At 48.4% G+C, this 18154-nt stretch overlaps 1 protein-coding gene across 3 annotated transcripts in view; it reads left to right on the plus strand.

The window, feature by feature from the left end:
* Positions 1-18154, plus strand: part of PNPLA7 (patatin like phospholipase domain containing 7) — a 117653-nt gene that overhangs the window by 76370 nt on the left and 23129 nt on the right. For all 3 annotated transcript variants that reach the window (XM_069032100.1, XM_069032101.1, XM_069032102.1), the window contains one exon: positions 13521-13677. In XM_069032100.1, coding sequence (XP_068888201.1) covers positions 13521-13677 — 157 coding nt within the window. The remainder of the gene's footprint in view (positions 1-13520; positions 13678-18154) is intronic.

Below are 18154 nucleotides of genomic sequence, written 5' to 3' on the forward strand. Positions count from 1 at the left end.
CTAAGGCTTTGGAAAAAAAATGGGCTGAGCTGCTCCAGAATCACAGAGTATCCCGAGCTGGAATGGCTCCACAAAGATTTTCAGTCCTGGCCCTGCACAGACACCCCAACAATCCCACCCTGAGCATTTCAGCCTCCCCTGAGGAGCTGCTGTCGAAGGATATTTATAGATATTTCATCAGGGCGTCTTTTCATTTCTCCTTTTTCTGTTCAGTTTTCTCCTCAAACTTATTATCACACCTCAGCACTTGATGTGTCGAGTAGCTGGGATTTTTGGCACACAGTTTTCTTGCTGACTCTACAGATGTGGCTCAGACCTTTTCATTTTGGGCAGTTGGCTCGTTTCACTTGTCCTTTCTGCCTTTTCTTTGTTTCCAGCTCTGGCACTCTGCAAAGGGAGGATAAAAGCAGCAGTGTAGGAGAAGCAAGTTCTGCCCTTCTTGTTGTGGGATCTCTGTGTCTGATGAGCACTCCTGTTGTCTTCTCTGTCTGTCTGTGCTCCTGCAGCCTGTGCCATGTGCAGGGTGCTCATGCTCCAAGCTCTCAGAGAAGGACAAGCAGGCAGGTCTCCAGCTGGTCACTCATGGGCTGCTCCTGAGCTCCTTAAAGCCTGGCTTTATCTTCCCATTCAGTGGCTTTACCCAGGGATGAAGAGGCTGGAAGAGTCCCTGAGAGGCAAATCTCAGTTGTTCTGCTCTCAGGAGATCAAATTTGCTCTCTGCACTCTGTGTTTGACTCCTGGATTGCAGGGAGAATAAACCATGGAGGATTTTCTGTGTCTGTGATGTTTGGCTGCAGCTCCAGCTCACTCAGGCCACTTTGAGTAAAAACCTTCTTGTCAATCCTGCCTCCTTTCTCTCCCACCAGACACTGATCTGTTCTTCCAGAAGGCACAAGGAATTTGTTTTTCCTGTGTCTGCACTGGGACACAGCCCTGCAGCTTCTGAGCCATCCCTGGCACAGGCAGGATGGGCAGAGCTGCACTCAGTGCCTGGAAGGGTTGCAGAGGTCCCACTGTCCTGTGCAGTGGGTCAAGCAAGGAGCAGGTGGGGCATGCCCACAACCACCATAAGGAAAACCTGAAACAGATTTTGAGAACTTGGAGAACTTCAGAAGATCATGTTCCTTTTCTGACTGCTGATGCTTTTAGCCTGCAAGTGTGGCTGGGAGGTGAGGAGCTCTTGCCTGGGAACAAACCCTCTGGTGCTTCCCCCGCTCCATCCTGCTAAAAAAGGAATTGAGTTTGGGGATTGATGACCTGATCTACCCATGTAAAACACTTTAAAGCAAGTGAGTGCTGTGCTGTGAGATCTGATATTCCTCCTCAGGTTGTCTGGGGAGCTCCTGGCTGCCTTCAGCAGGCGCAGGGACGTGGTGTTGCTGCTCCGTGGCTGGTGACGCAGCATTTTAATTACACCCCCAGCAATTAAGTGCTGTCAGAGCTGGCAGGATGCAGAAGCTGAATCTGCAATATGCTCGTGTGAGGAGTCAGAAATGATTAATAAGGACACCAGTAAGTTTTGGAGGTTGATTTGTTTTTCTGTTTGGTTTGTTATTCTAACATGGAGAGGAGCCTTAAAGCAAAACCCTTGTGGTCCCATCCTGGCTGAGGGCAGCTGCTTCTTAATTCTGTCCCTTTCTCATGATAATTTGGAACAGACAGGGTTTGGTGATTACCCTGTTACTCAGATGCTCAGTGCTTCCTCCTTAACTGGATTTTGCCATCTTAACTCTGAGAAACTTTCATTTCTGCACTGCATGGTGCAGGTCTGGTGTTTGGCAAGAGGGTCACTGCAGGCAAAAGAAATTCCTTCCTTGTCTCCTGTGAAATTCTCATCAGCTTTTTTTCCTGAGAGAAGCCATGAAGTCACTGTGTTCCTTCCCTTGCTTGAATTCGTTAAGGTAAAATTGACAAGCTGCCAGAATTCATGAACACTGAACTTGTCGTCAGCGTAACCTGGGAATGACTGAGGAATGTGCTGCAAGGAAGGGATGGTGGAAATAGCACCTCTGCTTTTGGGGGCTGTTTTTAGTTCTCCCAACGTTAAGTGGCAACATGGGAAGGTCTGGTTTCCAGCACTGCTGCTGTGGAGAAGAGCTGAGATCCCTTGTGCAGTGTCATCTTTTGCTCTATGGTCCACAAAAGCAGAGAGAAGCACAGGGACAGAGAACAGGGAAGGCTGCACAGAAGATATCTAAGCTTTGTGAGTGTTTTAGGGCCTGATAAAGGTGATGTCCTCTGGGTGAGGAGCAGGGTTTGGCTCCCAGGGGTGGGATGGGCTGGCTGGTGGTGCAGTGGCGGAGTTGACACCTCATAGCTCAACTTCCAGTGTGTGATGCAACATCTGAGGAATAAAAAGCTGAAATTTGAGGTGGAAATGCTGCTCCAATGCCAAAGTGCTGTCCTTGGGATGGGCAGTTTGCTCCCATGGTGCTGACAGCTCCCTTCCCAGGCTGCAGCTCCTTTTCCTGCATCATGGTTGTAAAACCCTGGGGTTCAGTCTTGGGCAGTAACAGAACCTCCTGGGGAGACTCTGTGAAGTTTGATGGTGCAGCTGCTTTGGATTCAGTTCCAGCAGTTAAGGAAGATTAGTTCTTACTCCTCAGCTAAGACAGGTAACTAATGATAGGAGGCTTTTTGCCCCTATCAGGAGAAGTGTGTGCATGGATGTTGTTTAAAACTGCCCCTGCAGAGCTGCAGAACTTGAGATGGAGCTGGTGGGCTCCTAAGATCGATTCCTGAACCTCAAATACAGGGAGGGAACTGGAAATAGGGGGGGGAGTTGCTTTTTTAAACGATCAAACCTGACTACAGGCACCCAGACAAGGTGCTCTTAGGATGTGTGGGAGGAGAGGGGAGGAATTTGCTGCCTGAAGGAGGCAGCTCCAGAGGAAAACACTGCTGGAAAGAACAGAGAGGTGTTTTCCCCTCTGGGATCCTAAACACACTCAATATAGAGATTACAGAAGGGATGAAAGAAAATCCCATGGGAGTTTCCTGGGCTCTTGATGTTCCTCAGATAAGGTGGAACACAGTAAATGTTTCTCAGCTCCTTTGCTGGGTTCAAGACTTAACATGGAGTGAATCTGATGAGGGGCACCCCAGGGTAGGAGGGATAAGGGGTCTCTGGAGCCCAAGTGCTGTCATGACCAGTTCCTTGTGCTGGAGGATAAGAGTAATAACTTGAGAACTTGCTTAACAATGTTTCTCCACACTTCCACTCCTATCTAGGTCATACACAACCTATTTCCCCTTTTTCTTTTCCCACCTGGCTGTGTCTGCCAGTCTGAAAGTCTTTTCCCTTTCTAACACATCCAAGCCTTGAGATTTCCCAGTTTCTTTGCACCGTTTTTAATCCCCACTCATTCCTTCTTGTCTCTTTACATCTGCCCTTCAGTTCCTTTCTCAGTCTTTGCTTTCAAGTCCTCTCATAAATTGTGAAATTTTCACATATTGTGAAAAAAATGCAGTTTGCCAGCTTTTTTTGCCTTCCTGATGTGTCCCTGTGTGTCAACAGAAATGCACTTGGCTTTGAAATCATTCCAGATCATGCAGTGAGCTTCAGGACTGTGCCAAGTTTGCAAATAAGTTCTTGATTGCAATGCTTGATGTTGTTTGCAGTGGTTTGTAATGGGGTACAGGTATCCCCTTCATTTGGTGTCTCTGCCTCACAGTGCTTAAAATTCACAGGGCACAGAGCTGACAGCTTGAAATGTCTAAAAATTGGATTTGGGATTGTGGTTTTTCCTGAAGTGCTCAGAAAACATAGCCTGGAGAAAATGCTTGTTCTGAAGTAAATTATGGAACAAAATTGTTGATAAAACCATTGCTCTTCATTGTGACCTTGGCTAGGAGGGGTTTGGAAGGGCAACAGCAGCCTCTTCAAGGTGCTCGTGGTGGTGCCAGGAGCCACTGGCAGCCCTGGAGGGTTCGGTCTCTGGAGAGAGGAAGGGACAGGCAGGATATCATGGGGCTGGGATTCAGCTCCTGATGGGACTGAGGAAATGGCTTAAAGGTCACCCTCTGGAAATGGCTCTGGAGCACTTAGAGGGAAGAGAAACACAAACCATTACCAGGAGGAGTTGTTTGGGGTTTCAGGAGGATGTTGTTACCTCTAAATGTAAATGGATTTGTGCTGCTGCCTCGTGGCTTGGAGGTGTCTGGGGAATTTGCTTGAAACCTGCCATGCAATTGTTCTGATGGAGGTGACTCTTCAGCGTGCAGAGCAGTGACCAGGTGACGCTTTGTGCTGTCTGGGTGCAGTGCCAAAACATGATCAGTGTTTCTGCGGGGCTGCTGAGGTTTGGGGGTATCTTTGCCTCCTCTGACAGGAGGGATCTGGGTGCTGGGCTTGTTGGGGGCTGGCCAAGATCCCTGTCTCCAGCCTGGCGTCTGGCAGCCCTGGATGGAGCCAGTCTGGCACAGGCTGGGCCCTTCTGCACTGGGTTCTCACCATTTCCTGATTTCCACTTACGCGAGACGAGAGCAAGGATTTTCTTTTTTGCAGTTCCTGTCTTTTCTTTCTCTCCCCCTGACGCAGTCAGGCAGCATCCCTGAAATTCCTGTTCCATTTCCAAGTGCTTGCTGGAGGTACTGAGCTGGCATGTAAGGGTTTTCCTCCTCTCTGGCAAGACAGGTCTTGAAGAATATGTGCTGCTAAAAGGATCCCGTTCCTCATCCTGATCGTGCTCTGAAGGTCCAGCAAATTAAGCTGAGACATGACAGGAACTTGAAAAATGCTTCTTCCCTTTGTTTAAATGGAAGAATCAGGCTTGCTGTGCAGCATCTGCAGCGCCCAGAACAGCTGAGGAAGCAGGATTTCTGCAGCAGAGAAGTATCAAAATGATACAAAAGGGGCTCAATCTGCTTTGTGTCATGGAAAAAACCCACCCCAACCTCTGAATACTTGAAATATCTTTCCTCCAGTTCCTGTTCTTCAAAGTAATCCCTTTGTACGCCAAGCCAGTCTGTCTCTTGACTCTGGAAAGGCAGAAAGTTGGCAGCTCTGAGGTTAATCCTTGTGGCCTTTGCAGCCTTCCCCCATCACGGACAGCCTGCACTGGGCTGGGAGCATTTTGGAGGAGAGGAAGCTGTTTAGTGACCTGTATTATGGCTTTTGTGTGTGTGGATAAATGTCTGGATCTCAGTGCACACTGGAATGGAATTTTTGTCTGTAGTGTCCTTTTTTGAAGCTCAGACTGATGCATGGGTGGCTTCAGAGCTTGTAATTGCTGCTGTAGGTGCTCAGAGAAGTGGTCTGTGCTCTTGTCACGAGTGGAGCATCCATTGCTACGTGCAGATAAACCAGAGGGAAAGCTGAATTCCAGAGCCAGGCTTCCCAATTCCCAGCATCTTTCAAAACCAGATTTGATTCCAGGGCAATATTCAGGATGTAAAATGACAGAGAAGCAGCAAAACTCTTTACCTTTGAAGATAAAGCTGCACCTTTGACTCGGTGTTTTACTTGTGCTGCTCTTTTGGGGAGGCTGAAGGAGTAAGGGTGAGGAAGGTGGGCTCCTCCTTGGAAAAGATGATGATAATGTGTGTTTGGTTACCTAATTTGAGTCTTATCCAGGTCAGCCCTAGAGTTATGTTTGAACAAACGAAAAACAACTCCTAAAATAAATCAGTGAGTTGTATTTGCTGTTGAGCAAAGCTCCTGAGACACGGCTGGGAGCTCCTCTGGGGGCCTGGGGCTCTGTGTTTGCAGATGGTTGGGAAGAGGCTGCAGCCTAATTGCTCCTGAGAGGCTCTGCTTTGATTTCTTCAGGGAGGGACCATCCTGAGCGATGCCCGGCGCGTTCATCGTGCTTTTAATCGTGGTTGTGCAGCAATTCAGAGCTCTGCCTCCAGTGAGCTGGGGGAAAGGCAGAGCCTGTGGCTGCTCCCAGATTCCCAGACCTGAATGCCAGTTGTTCAGAGAGCTGTGTAACAGTTGGGTCATCACGTGCCCACAAAAGCCATGTTCACATGGCCTGGCACCCACTGAATGCTTAATGAGCTGATTTTTCCTTTTCCCATCTGCAGCACCTCTGTAATTGCTCATTTGCTCCCATCTGCCACAGAGGTTGAAGGTTATAACAGCTTCTATTAAACCCTCCAAGCAGCAGGAGCTTGGGAGTCATCTACTTCAAAGTTATGGCTTAAAAAAAAATCTCAAAAATTAATTGTGGATGGTTTAGTTGGACTCTCCTGTCCTGATCTCCAGTATTCAACCCACCAAACTCATTTATTCACAGCAGTGCCTTGATGAAGAGGTGAACTTAAACAAGGAGGCGGTGGAGTTGTGGGACAGCTCTTCTTGCTGGTTTTGCACCTTTTTCTATCAGATGTAGAAGCATGTGCTGTGTTCACTTCCCATGGAGCAGCTTTCAAGCTCTCTTGGCAAGTCCCTGTGCCTTCAGGAGTGTGTGGTTCTTGCATTGCTGTGGTTTTGGGGAATCTCTGTCCAGCCCTACCTGGGCAGTGAGCTTTCCTGATAAGAAAAAAGGAGATTGGAGAGGAGTTCTAAGTAAACTCACACTTAGATTCTCTAAAGTGCTTTGGTCTTATTTCTGCAGCTTCCAGATGTTGTGCTCAAAATGGGTTCTTCCAAGCTTTAATAAATAAGTCTCAGAGGTGTGGGGAAGGACAATATCTTTGTTTTCCAAAGAAATTATCTCCCTTTGCAGACAATGACTGAATTGTTCCTTGGCTCAGAGTAAGAGACAGGATTTTGTGACATCCCCAAGTGGGTGCAGTTTGCCATTCAGCCTCTTCCCTGCTCCTGTGCCCCTCTCCGAAAATGCTGCTGCCAGCTGGGATCAGAAAACAAAAACCCTGGTGCATTTTATAATTTACCTCCACTATTTTGTGCATTTTCTCCCCTCCAGTGCCTTCCTCCTGTATCCCTTCACACCCCAAGGCTGGGCAGCCCTGACAGCCATCCTGGAAGGGCTGAACACATTTTGCTCATTTATTTTCCGTGTCAGGCACAAATCTCTTTGTTTAAAGCTTGTTCTAAAGTTAGTGTATAAAGCAGAAACAAGATCAGGGCTATAAAAGGACATTGTATTTGGGTTTTCTTGCAGGAAGGGGGTTTCACTGGGCTTGTGAGGAATAGGAGATGCTTTTTCTGCAAGATGTGCCTGCCTGGCACGGGGTTGATGTGTGATCTCTGCAGCATGGCAAGGCCAAAGGGAAATGGCTCCTGAGCTTTGGCTTAAGGAGTTGCTGGAAATCTGAGGGCAAAGCTAAGTGGGAGGATGGAATGAGATTGTTGTTAATGGAGGGGAAGACAACAAAAATTCAGGTCTCTGGATCAATACGTGTGGGCTGTGGAAGGGAAAAAGCTTCCTCCAGGGCAGCTGCTGGGAGAGATCTTGCTGGATGTTAGGAGAGAACCCAGTAATGTGGGGTTATTCCCTCTGTTTAGCTTAGAAATGGTGCTTAGTTGATTAATCAGTTAATTAATGTTGTCAAGATTGGAAAGTTCCTTGTGAGTGCTCATGCAGGACCACAGCAGCAGAAATGCAGGGGTCTGGTTTCTGTGTTCCTTTGGAGCTGGCAGAAAATAATGGCAATAATTCTGGCAGATTTATGATGCTGGGAAGTTTTATGGTCAGGAAAGCTGGGAAATAATGTTATTGGAAAGATATAACTGGGATTAGATTTCAAAGCAGTGTTTGGGTATATTGCTGCTGCTGCAAAAGCTCGAAGGTGCCAGTTGGAGATAATCCAGTTGCAACTTGTAGTAGGCTTGCTCCATTTCTGAGCCAGTGACTGAGCCTCTCAATGCCAGGATCAGCCACAGAACACACCAAAAAATGCTGCTGTTTGTGTAAAGAGGCTTTTCCTTATGTCACCTTTCCTGATGCCATTCCATGGAGCTCTTCACATAAACAACATCCGACTTCCCCTCATCCCAATACGAAGAGCAGCTCCACAATGACTCCAGGATCAATCTACAACCACCACCACCCCTCAGACAATGGTTCTGTAGTGGCTGTAGCTGCATCTTGTTACTCTGAGAGCTGCAGGCTCAGTCACCAGCTCCAGTTTTGGGATCATGGTCCCTGAAGTGCCAGTGGTTCCCTGTGTGCTGGCCATGGTGGATTTCAGGATGTGCTGTCCACTCCCATGGGCTTGGAAGCTCAGGCACCTTCAGTCTGTGCTCAGAGCAGGGCTGGGGGAGTGGTTGCCCAATGTGATTTTAGCACATCTCCAAAACAGACATGGTAAAGACAAATTTGTAGAATTTGTAATTCATAGCATTACAGAATCCTTAAGCTTGGAAAAGACCTTTGAGATTATTGAGTCCAACCATTCCCCCAGCACTGCTCAGGCCAGCACTGACCCATGTCCCCATGTGCCACATCCACATGGCTTTTAAACCCCTCCAGGGCTGGGGACTCCACCACTGCCCTGGGCAGCCTGTAAAGGGCTGGACAATCCTTCCAGGGAAAAACTGTTTTTATGGCTTTGCTGCTTCAGGAGTTTTGAGGTTCTGAGGGTGTCTTAATTCTGGTTTGTTGGGCTCTAATGGAGCTTAATAAAGTCCCCTCAACAATTTCTCTATTTTTCTGCCTCCTTTGCCAGGTAACTCCATCAGGAAGGAGGTGTAGGAAGCCTGGGGAGGCTTTGGTGGGAGACACAGCAGAGCTCTGCAGCAGCCATGGCCTTAATCCTGTTTTTAGCCAAAGGAACCAGCATCTCTTCAGAGCATTCAGGGAGATCTCCTTCATCCTGCTGAGTCAGTTAGGAGGAGAGATGGGGGCTGGTGAGGCTGAATGCCTGAGCTGGATTCCTCTTTGAATCCAGCTTCTTCTTTGAAGCTGAAGTGGATTTTAGTTGAGCTGCAGCCTTGCCTGGCTGCCCCCTCAGCCATGGCCTGAGAAGTGAGTGTCCCTTCTGGCTGCTCCCAGGCTCAGGTTGTTCTTTCAAACCCAGGCAACATCCTGCTGATGTGTTAAATGTGGCTCGTGGGGAGAATATTGGTGCAGAGCTCCAGTTTTGTACTGATTGTGTTTCCTTCAGCCCCTGCCCTGAGCAGGGAGGACAGCCTGCATTCCTGCTGGCACTTTAATCTGGGATGTCCCGCTGCATCCTTGCTCCTGAGCCGGATCTGATCCCAGCTCTGGCAGCACGTGCGGGGCTGGCACATGCACAGCTTGCAGGGGAATTTTCCTTTTATCACTTCTGCTCTGGCCTTCGTGCATCACAGTCACATGCCAGCAGCACTTCCCCAGGGCATGAAAGCAAGGGCTCATTTCAGCAGCAGGAATTTTCCTCCAAGACCTTCTGGCAGAAAGGCTCTCTGTGTGCACCGGGCTGTGGTATTTAGGGAAGCAGGGCTCCAACCCTGTAACTCCTCTCCCTGCTTTGTGGTCATTTCTTTCCCAGAATCACTGAATACCCTGAGCTGCAAGGGACCCACCAGGATCATCCAGAGCAGCTCCTGGCCCTGCACAGACCCCCCAACAGCCCCACCCTGGGCATCCCTGGCAGCGCTGTCCAAACCCTCCTGGAGCTCTGGCAGCCTCGGAGCCGTGCCCATTCCCTGGGGAGCCTGGGCAGTGCCCAGCACCCTCTGGGGGAAGAACCTTTCCCTGCTCTCAGCCTGAGCCTGCCCTGGCCCAGCTCCAGCTGCTCCCTGGGTGCTGTCCCTGTTCACCACAGAGCAGAGATCAGAGCTGCCCCTCTTCTTCCCCTCACAAGGAAGTGTAACTGCAGTGAGGTCTCCCCTCAGTGTCCCCTTGTCCAGCTGACCAGACCGAGTGACCTCTTTGTGACCATGAGTAGTAAAGAAGGAATGGTGCTTGGAGTTTAGCCAGCACAGCTTCTGGAGACTTGTTCAGCACGGGGATCACGGCTTAGGGAGTGCAGAAAGCAGCACCTGGGGCAGCTGATGCTCAGAGCAGCCCCTGCTTTGCCTCGCTCAGGCCAGGCTGAGGCAGTGGCAGAGCTGAGAACACAGCCTGGCTCTGGCTGCCAGCTCCTCCTCGAGCTGGGTGATGCTGGTTCAGCTCTCCCTGCAAAGGGCATTAATGAATCAGGCCTGTCCTAGGCAGTGAATGCGATGGGAAAGAGTTTCTGTTCAGATACTGACTGCACTTCCTGGGCAAAGCTTTGGGTTCTGATAGGAATTATTTCAAAGTCCTCTTGTAGGTCATTGTTCCTGGGTCACTTGTCACTGTCCTGGGACAGTGTTAGTCCTGGCAGGGGAGGTGTTCCATCCAGCTGCTCCTTCAGGCAGCTTTAGGGTGAAGGAAGCTGCATGTGCAGCTCCAGGGACACGCTGTGTGTGCATCCCCTCTCTGGGGTGCTGCTTCCTCCTGTGTAACAGCCCTGCCCTGTCCTTCTCCTCTGCAGTGAGAGACATTCAGCTCTGTGTCATCCAGGAGGTTTTCCCTGTCCCTGTTGTCATTGCTGTGCAGGTACAGCACTGGCACAAGCCACCTCCCTTTGTTCTCCTCTTGTCCTACACTTGCATTTCCACGTTTCCCTAAGCCAGGACATGTCCCCTGTGAAATCAGGTCTGGTATTACAAGAAATGCACAATCCCTGGGGATTTTTTTTTTTCTGCACTAGTCCTCTGGCTGTTAACATGGATCTTGCTCCTGGCTTCAGTTTCTTTTCCTGCTCAGTTTGCAGCTGCCCAGTGCAGCTCTGTGGGAGCCCTGGGATGCTGTCAGAGGGGGATGTGAGTGCCTGGCAAGGCGCTGGCACACGCTTCCCTTGGCAGCCTGCCTGTGTTTTTGGAGCTGGGAAGAAGTGCCCAGGAGAGAACCAACTGCAAGGAGTTGTTGAGAAGTCTCATGTAGGGGCAGTGATGGCCTAAAGCTGTAGGGAGAGGGGGGAAAAAAATCCCCATTTCTTTCTTTTGGGAGGCTGGGTGGTACCTGGAAAAAAGGGGCTCAGGCACATTTGCCTTTTTCAGATTTAGTTTGCACATTCCAGGAATGCTCCTGCTCAGGGTGTTGGAGCTGGAAGAATCAGCTTTGTGGTTGTGTCTAAATGAAACATAATTTAGTCAGGCAGCTCGTGGGAGGTCCCTTTACAAGCAAGAAAAGGACTTTGATTCCCATCTTGCTTTGGGATCAGTGAATCTGCTGGAGATCTGTGGCTGTCACATGTTAGTGGGATATTGGCAGGGACTCTGTGGATGCACGAGGAGGGGATGACTTGCCAATAAAAGTAATAATGATGTTTTATTATTCATTCAAAGGCATCATGCAGCAAAGTAGGAACAAATCCAGAGTGCTCACATCAAATCCCTCCTATTTATTTACGGATGTGTGAATCAGGAGAAACAGTTAAAGGGAGAGAATCCAGTCTGGAGCTACTCCTGGCCTGTTTAAAATTGTCCTCCAAGTAGGAAATGATTTAAGGTACTTCACATGTCCTAAGAAAGGCACCTGATGTGGGCTGTCTGCAGGGAGCACGAGGTGTAGGGTAAGGTCTGTTCCTTGGTGGAATATCTGGGCTGAGGCAGTGGGAAGTGCCAGGCACGAGCAGCAGAGTGCAAAAATAGCTGCACTCTAAAAGCCTAAAAACAATGGGCAGGATAAAAGTGTAATTCCTTTCACTCAGGGCATCTTATGGGAAGAAGCAGTAGGAGATGGGGAGAAGGGGAATTTGGAGAGGAAAGCAAAATGAGCCATTTTCTGCTCTTGGATTGCAGCAGCACGGATCTGTCACTGAAGTCATTTACACCCAGGATAACCACAAACCTGTCCCAAAGCATTTCAGCAGCTGGAGGGGATTTATTTGGATGGAAAGAATGTGTTCAGCATAGCTTGGCCAAATGACACCTACGGTGGACTTGGCAGCTGTTAGCAAGTATTTATAGGATGTAAACAGCAAGGGGAAGGAGGATGGAAGTGGAGCAAACTGGGGGAGAGAAAATGGGATGAAAATGGGAAAAGGAAGATTATTTTTTTTTACTGCTTTATGGCTTAGAGTGCAAAGCATCCATCCAGGTGGGATGAACTAATCAAAAATGGTTCTCACTAATTGGAAAAAGCATTTGAAAGCAGAGGCTGTAGTTTTGGACTGCTTGGAAAGGCAGTTGGTGTCCACTGCAGTGTTCTGTGGTTCTGTGATGGTTCTGTGGGATGGGCAGGGATCCCTCTCCCACTAGGAGATGAAAGATCAGATTTGATGGGATGTTCATAGGATCAGATCAAATGTTCCACCTCTGCTCTCTCATTTCTGATGGTGGGGAGCAGAGACTGCTTCAGAAACGAGTGTTTGCAGCAATCAGCAGCTTCTGAGCCTCCTGAACACCAGCTTGTACCTCCCATCTGTCATGTTTAGTAGCCACTGACAGCCTGGTACCTTTGATTCATCCTTTCCACATTTAAATCCATTTGTGATTTGACCTCTCCAGCATGTGGTAACAGTGGCTTCCCCACTTTGTGCTCTACGTACACCTGTCTGCAAATTCTTTCCTTTCCATTAAAATCTCTGCATGGTGATATCATTGCTGGCCCTGCCTGTTTCCCATCAGTCAGGATCTTCCCCAGTGAGTGATTTGAGTTTTGTTTCTCCTCATGTGAAGTCCATCCCATATTCTGGTCACCTTTTGTGCTTCTCTCTGTCATTTTTTAGTTCTGCTCTTTTTCTTGGGGTGAGAAGTCTGAGCTTGCTCGCAGTTTTCCAAATGCTGGCCCATCCTGGATGTGTGTTCTTATGTTTTCTGTTTTTTTCTGGTTTCTTTGATTTGCCACTTGAACTTGCAATGAACAGCAGGTTAATATTTTTCAGGGAATATCCCCAGGGGTTCCCAAATCCATGTGAGCAGAGCTGGATAAGAACTGGTTGCTGTAGGGGCGTTGCTGCTTCTGTTTTCCTCTTATCCCATCAGCACTGAGGTTCATCTGTTGTTCATCACCTGACTCCATTGTTGCTCAAAATTCCTTCTGCATTTGAAATCAAGGAATATGTTTACTCTCCTGAAGGCATTTGTGTCATCCTCAAAAGTTGCCTCCTCACCTGCCCCTCTCCCGGGTCTGTGTGCAGACTCAACCTCTCCCCTCTCATCACTGTTTGTCTCTGCTTGCTTCTGTTTCCACCTTCAAATTCACTATTAATCCATGTGGTGCCCCCTCCCAATAACCCAGGCTGGCTCAGTTTCTGTGGACAATCACTGGAAAAGAAACTTAGGGGAAGGGCTGTGAACTCCAGCCTTTCCTGGCTGCTCTGGAAGGACCCCAGCAGCTTCTGCTCCCTCAAATCCACGCTGACGTTCCCCTCGCCCGTCCACTGGCTCAGCTCTTGGCTGCTTTCATCTCCCTGCCTTTCCCACTGATCCAGGCTGCGTGGTCGTGTTCCCTCAGATCCTCTGGGAGTCTCTTGGAAGATTCCTGCATTCATAATGTTTGTTCCTGGCACCGGGGCTTGTTTAGCAAGAGATTGGCAGCTCAGCTGGCGCGGGCCCGGCTTCCTTAGAAGGCACCATTCATCACCAGTCCTTGCACTCCTTCAATGACTGCTTGGCTGACAGTGGCTTTTCTTTCCCTTTCCCTCCCTTGGCACAGGGGCTGCTCCCAGGTGGGCATTATCCGGGCGCTGATCGAGGCTGGAATTCCCGTGGATATGATCGGGGGCACGTCCATCGGCGCCTTCATGAGCGCCCTGTACGCCGAGGAGCGCAGCTACAACCAGATGAGGATCAAAGCTCGTCAGTGGGCCATGGTAAGCACTGGGAATGCTGGATTCCCTCCTCTGGGAATGCTGAATTCCCTCCTCTGGGAATGCTGAATTCCCTCCTCTGGGAATGCTGGATTTCCTCCTCTGGGAATGCTGCACTTCCCTCCTCTGCTGGAGCAAGGCCCAGGCACAGCAGGGCACGAGCAGCTGCCCAGGAAGGTGCAGCCTCCTGAAATTCAGTGTCTGTGCCACAGAACAAGCCCTGCCTGGCAGTGATGGATCACCTGGAAAAGCTGCTCCATGTCCAAGGTGTCAGGAGGCAGCTGCCTGGCTTATCTCTGCACAAACCCTGGTCACGCTGTCAAGGCACAGTGGTGTTGTTTCAGTGTGCTCACCTGTGGTTATCTTTGTTTTATTTTCTCTTTTTATGTGCTGGGACCTGTTTCCTTTCCAGCTCTCAACAAATGTGTTTCTCTTTTGTGTAATTCTCTCTCTTTCTCACATGCTGTCATGTGTCAGTGGAACTGAGTGACAGAGGTAATCCTTCTCTAAATAACTCCCAAATGTGTCATTCCTGGGCCTGCCTGTGTACTCCACAGCAGTGGGACTCTGGGTCAAGAGAAATTCCTAACTTTCAGTATTTAGTACAAACAAAAACTTATTTTCAAAGTTAACCCAAGTTTTGGGAAGGTTGTTTTCAATAGTGACTTCAGTGGGTGAGTTTATTTATCATGGAATTAAAGACTGGTTGGGGTTGGAAGGGACGTTAGAGATCATCTTCCACCCCCTGCCATGGGCAGGGACACCTTCCACTACCCCAGGTTGTTCCAAGCCCTGTCCAACCTGGCCTTGGTTTTATTTATTGATCAGACATTGGGTAAAAACTGTCCCAAGAGCTGTTGGTTCAGATTGACTGAAGGTGAGGGTTATTTCTGAAGTTTACAGTTTTATTTCTGGTTACAACTTTGTATTCTTCATATCAAACCCACATTTTCCTGTAGATTTTCTTACTGAAAATGAAGCGACAGAGGGAATTTTCTAAATGAGATTAAGATTCTTCAGTCTTGGGTTTCAGGGGGAAATAGGAGCCTGTTATTGGCACATGGGCACTGTTTATGTCTCCCAAGGATCTTCTAATCTGCAGTGGCTTTGCAACAAAAACTGTCTCTTGGAAGCTGGATTGTCTGGGGCACTAAAATCCAGACTGAGGCCCTGGGATGTTTGTGCTGTCCTGGTGGGCAGAGCACTGTGGGACTGATTCACCTCCCCATCGCTGCTTGCCAGAAGAATATGGATTTTATGCTTTTTATTTAAGAACTGCCTGTGCCTGGCTGGCTTGGGAAGCACCCAAAACATAAACTGTTTATGATCCAGAGCAGTTTGCTGGAATCAGAAACCTGGGGGAGGCTCAAGATTAAAAACATAAAACCAACTGCACTGAGTTGTGTCAGACATCCTTTTAACCTTGCTCTCTCTTTCCCACCTTGGTCACTACCAGATGCCTCCAAGGCAGCATCTGGGTGGGTGCTGACACCTCCCTGCAGTGCTTTCCCAGCACTCTGTGGCTCTCTGCCCTCTCTCCCAGCTCTTGGTTAAGCTACAGCCACGGAATCTTCCTCTGTGCATTTGTCCAGAGGATTCTCTCCTTGTTTGTCAGGTCTCCCCTGTGCAGGACATGGAGATGTTTCCTGGGCTTCTCAGGGCTGTGTTCCCACTCTGGAGCTTGCCAGCCTAAGGTGGAATCGCAGTCACTTTTAGCAGGAATAGTTAGAGATGAAATGAGGGCATTTAATCTGTTGATTAACTTTTGAACACAAATTGCAAAGCTCAGAGAGTGTTTCACAAGGTAAAAGGCAATTTTTGGCCCAGCCTGAGGCTCTTTCAGGTGTTGGTGCTTTGAAACCTGCAAAGAAGTAGTGGGAGAGGTGACTGACCTCTGTTAGAGCAAACATTTCATCTTATTAATGAAGAATGGATTTTCATGAGGGCTTCCATGAGTGTTCTTGCAGGTCCATGTCCAACCCAGAGATTGTCCAAGGGTTTGAGGAGGACAAAAGCAAAGCCTGCTCTGTTGGAGGCCCTTCCCACTGGTACCAGCAGTGTCCAGCAGAATGGCCACAAACTGAAGGGAGCCATGAAGTCCCCTCTCCCAGATGACACTAAATATACAGAGCATTTGGGGGATGATAAATCTTTATTCAGGGGCTGTTCTGGGCTGTTGACTCTTGGATGGTGTTTATAGTGAGCAGGGAGAGGGGAAAGGAGCCCCAGTGTGCTGGAAACAGCCAGGAGGTTTGTAGGGGATTCTTGGAAGATCCACTCCAAGGAGCTGAGTGTGAGAGAGCTGAAACATCCCTCAGATAACCCCAAATTCCTACGTCCCAAGTGGGTCCCTTCCTGCTGTCCCCAGAGCAGCACCGGTGGTGGCTGTGCTGGAGATGCCCCAGGAGCTCCTTCCTGAGCCAGGACAGTGATGCCTTTTCCTGGTCTTAAAATCAAGAGTCATACACAGTTAGAAGGGGAAAAGGGATTTTACCTTGGTATTTATTTTAAGCATCCTTAGGTGCACACGTCCAGGTCATGTGCATCGAAATGCACCCCACCGAGTCTCTCTCCCCAACATCGGGTATAACATTATAGGTGTTACTAATTAGCATCTCTATCAAAGATTCCCCAATGAGAGGCTCAAGTGAGCCCCCCTCCCCAAGGAACCTTCCCCTGGATGGTTCTATCTTGGTTTACAGAATGTTCTGGAGAGGACCTTGGGCTCTGGGGCACACTGATCCCTGGCTATGAAGCTTCTAAAATGTTTTGTCTCTTAGCTTGACAAACAAGTCCAAGAATGTAGGAAAAAAGCATTAGGAATACAGAAGTTGTAAAAAGTTACAACAGGGGTATAAAAGAAAAGGCAAAAATCTTCATGGCATCAGCAGAAAGGCTGGAGCATTCCCTGCTCCAGGAATTCCTGCTCCTCTGGAGCTGTGAGCTTTGCTGCTGAAGGTTATTGCTGAGTGCAGCCTGGCTTCTCCAGCCTGGGGGCAGTTGGGAAATGTCTTCATTGGGATGGATTAGTTAACTCTGAGCTTTCCTTAAGTATCTTTTTAATCCATCAGACTGAACGCTGTTTGTCCTGCAGTTATTTCTCTTCCTGGTATTTTTAGAAACTGGCATATCTCTAGTTGTACAATTGGTGCTGGGAGAAGGGATATTTTTAATGGGATGTGTTTTCTGCACCTAATGAAGCAGCAAAGAAATAAATGACTCTTGTCAAAATACAGGGGGAAATATGAAAATTCCCAGTCAGATTAGTTACTGTTTATTGTCTGTGTGTGTCTTCTGTACCTCTGTTTAACCAGCAGAGTGAGCAAGCCAAAGCTTTGGTGTTTGCAGATTGTTGGGTTTTTTAATTGGAGGATTAGTATCTCAAAGTAGAAACATTTCACAAAGAATGGAATATTCTTTGAGAGGAATATGGTTATAGGTGTGTGGGGCTGAAAAGCTGCCTCTAATGGGAATGAGGGTGGGGTGGGTGGGACACTGCCATCATTTGCTGCCTGTCACGTTCTGGTGGCACTGACAGCTGAGATAAATGTGGGGATTCTGACCATGGAGTCATGAGGTTCTTCCTCTGACCCTGCTCTCTTTGTCCATTGGGAGATTCTGTGGTTTAATGAGCTGACAGGCTGCAAATTAGTCCTGTTTGGTTTTTCCCTGTCATGCCAATGCTCATCCAGCCCTGAGTTATATTTTTATTTTATTTATTTAACTTCTTTTTGGTGTGAATTCCTTTCCTTGCTTCATTGAAACTTTATAGGTAAATGCTAAGCAGGCACTAGATGATCTTTTGAGTAGTTTAAAAAATACGGGATCTGTTTGAAATTTTTGTTGTTGCATAAGTTTTCCCATAACTTTGGGATTTTTTTATAGTCAGGAACATTGAAAAATCCTGGGATTATACTGGCAGTATTAAACACCAGTTTGCCACAATTCTGCATCAAAGAGCAAAAGAGCCAGAGATGAAAAGTCCTCCACCATCATGTGTCTTTGCTCTTGTCCTTCTGCTCTGTGAGCAGAACCTTCTCTCTTCCTTCCTGAAGTTTTTTATACCCCAGAGTCACTTTAAAAAATTAGTTTAGGATTGAATGTCTTTTTAAAAAGAAAGCTCATCCTGCAGCAGAGCTGTAGAAGTGAAAGTTCATGAGAAGTTAATGAAGAGTTGGGAAGGAATTGTTCCCTGGGAGGGTGGGCAGGCCCTGGCACAGGGTGCCCAGAGCAGCTGTGGCTGCCCCTGGATCCCTGGCAGTGCCCAAGGCCAGGCTGGACATTGGGGCTTGGAGCAGCCTGGGACAGTGGGAGGTGTCCCTGCCCATGGCAGGGGATGGAATGGGATGAGCTTGAAGGTCCCTCCCAACCCAAACCATTCCAGGATTCCATGACCTGCAAAGCCTGAGAGCGCTGGCAGAGCTGGCTCAGGGCTGGGCTTCCTGTGCTGGTGGTGTCAGGGGATGAAGCTCTTGGAGCT

Source organism: Aphelocoma coerulescens, chromosome 17 (assembly GCF_041296385.1).
Source record: "Aphelocoma coerulescens isolate FSJ_1873_10779 chromosome 17, UR_Acoe_1.0, whole genome shotgun sequence".
Taxonomy (NCBI): Eukaryota; Metazoa; Chordata; class Aves; order Passeriformes; family Corvidae; genus Aphelocoma; species Aphelocoma coerulescens.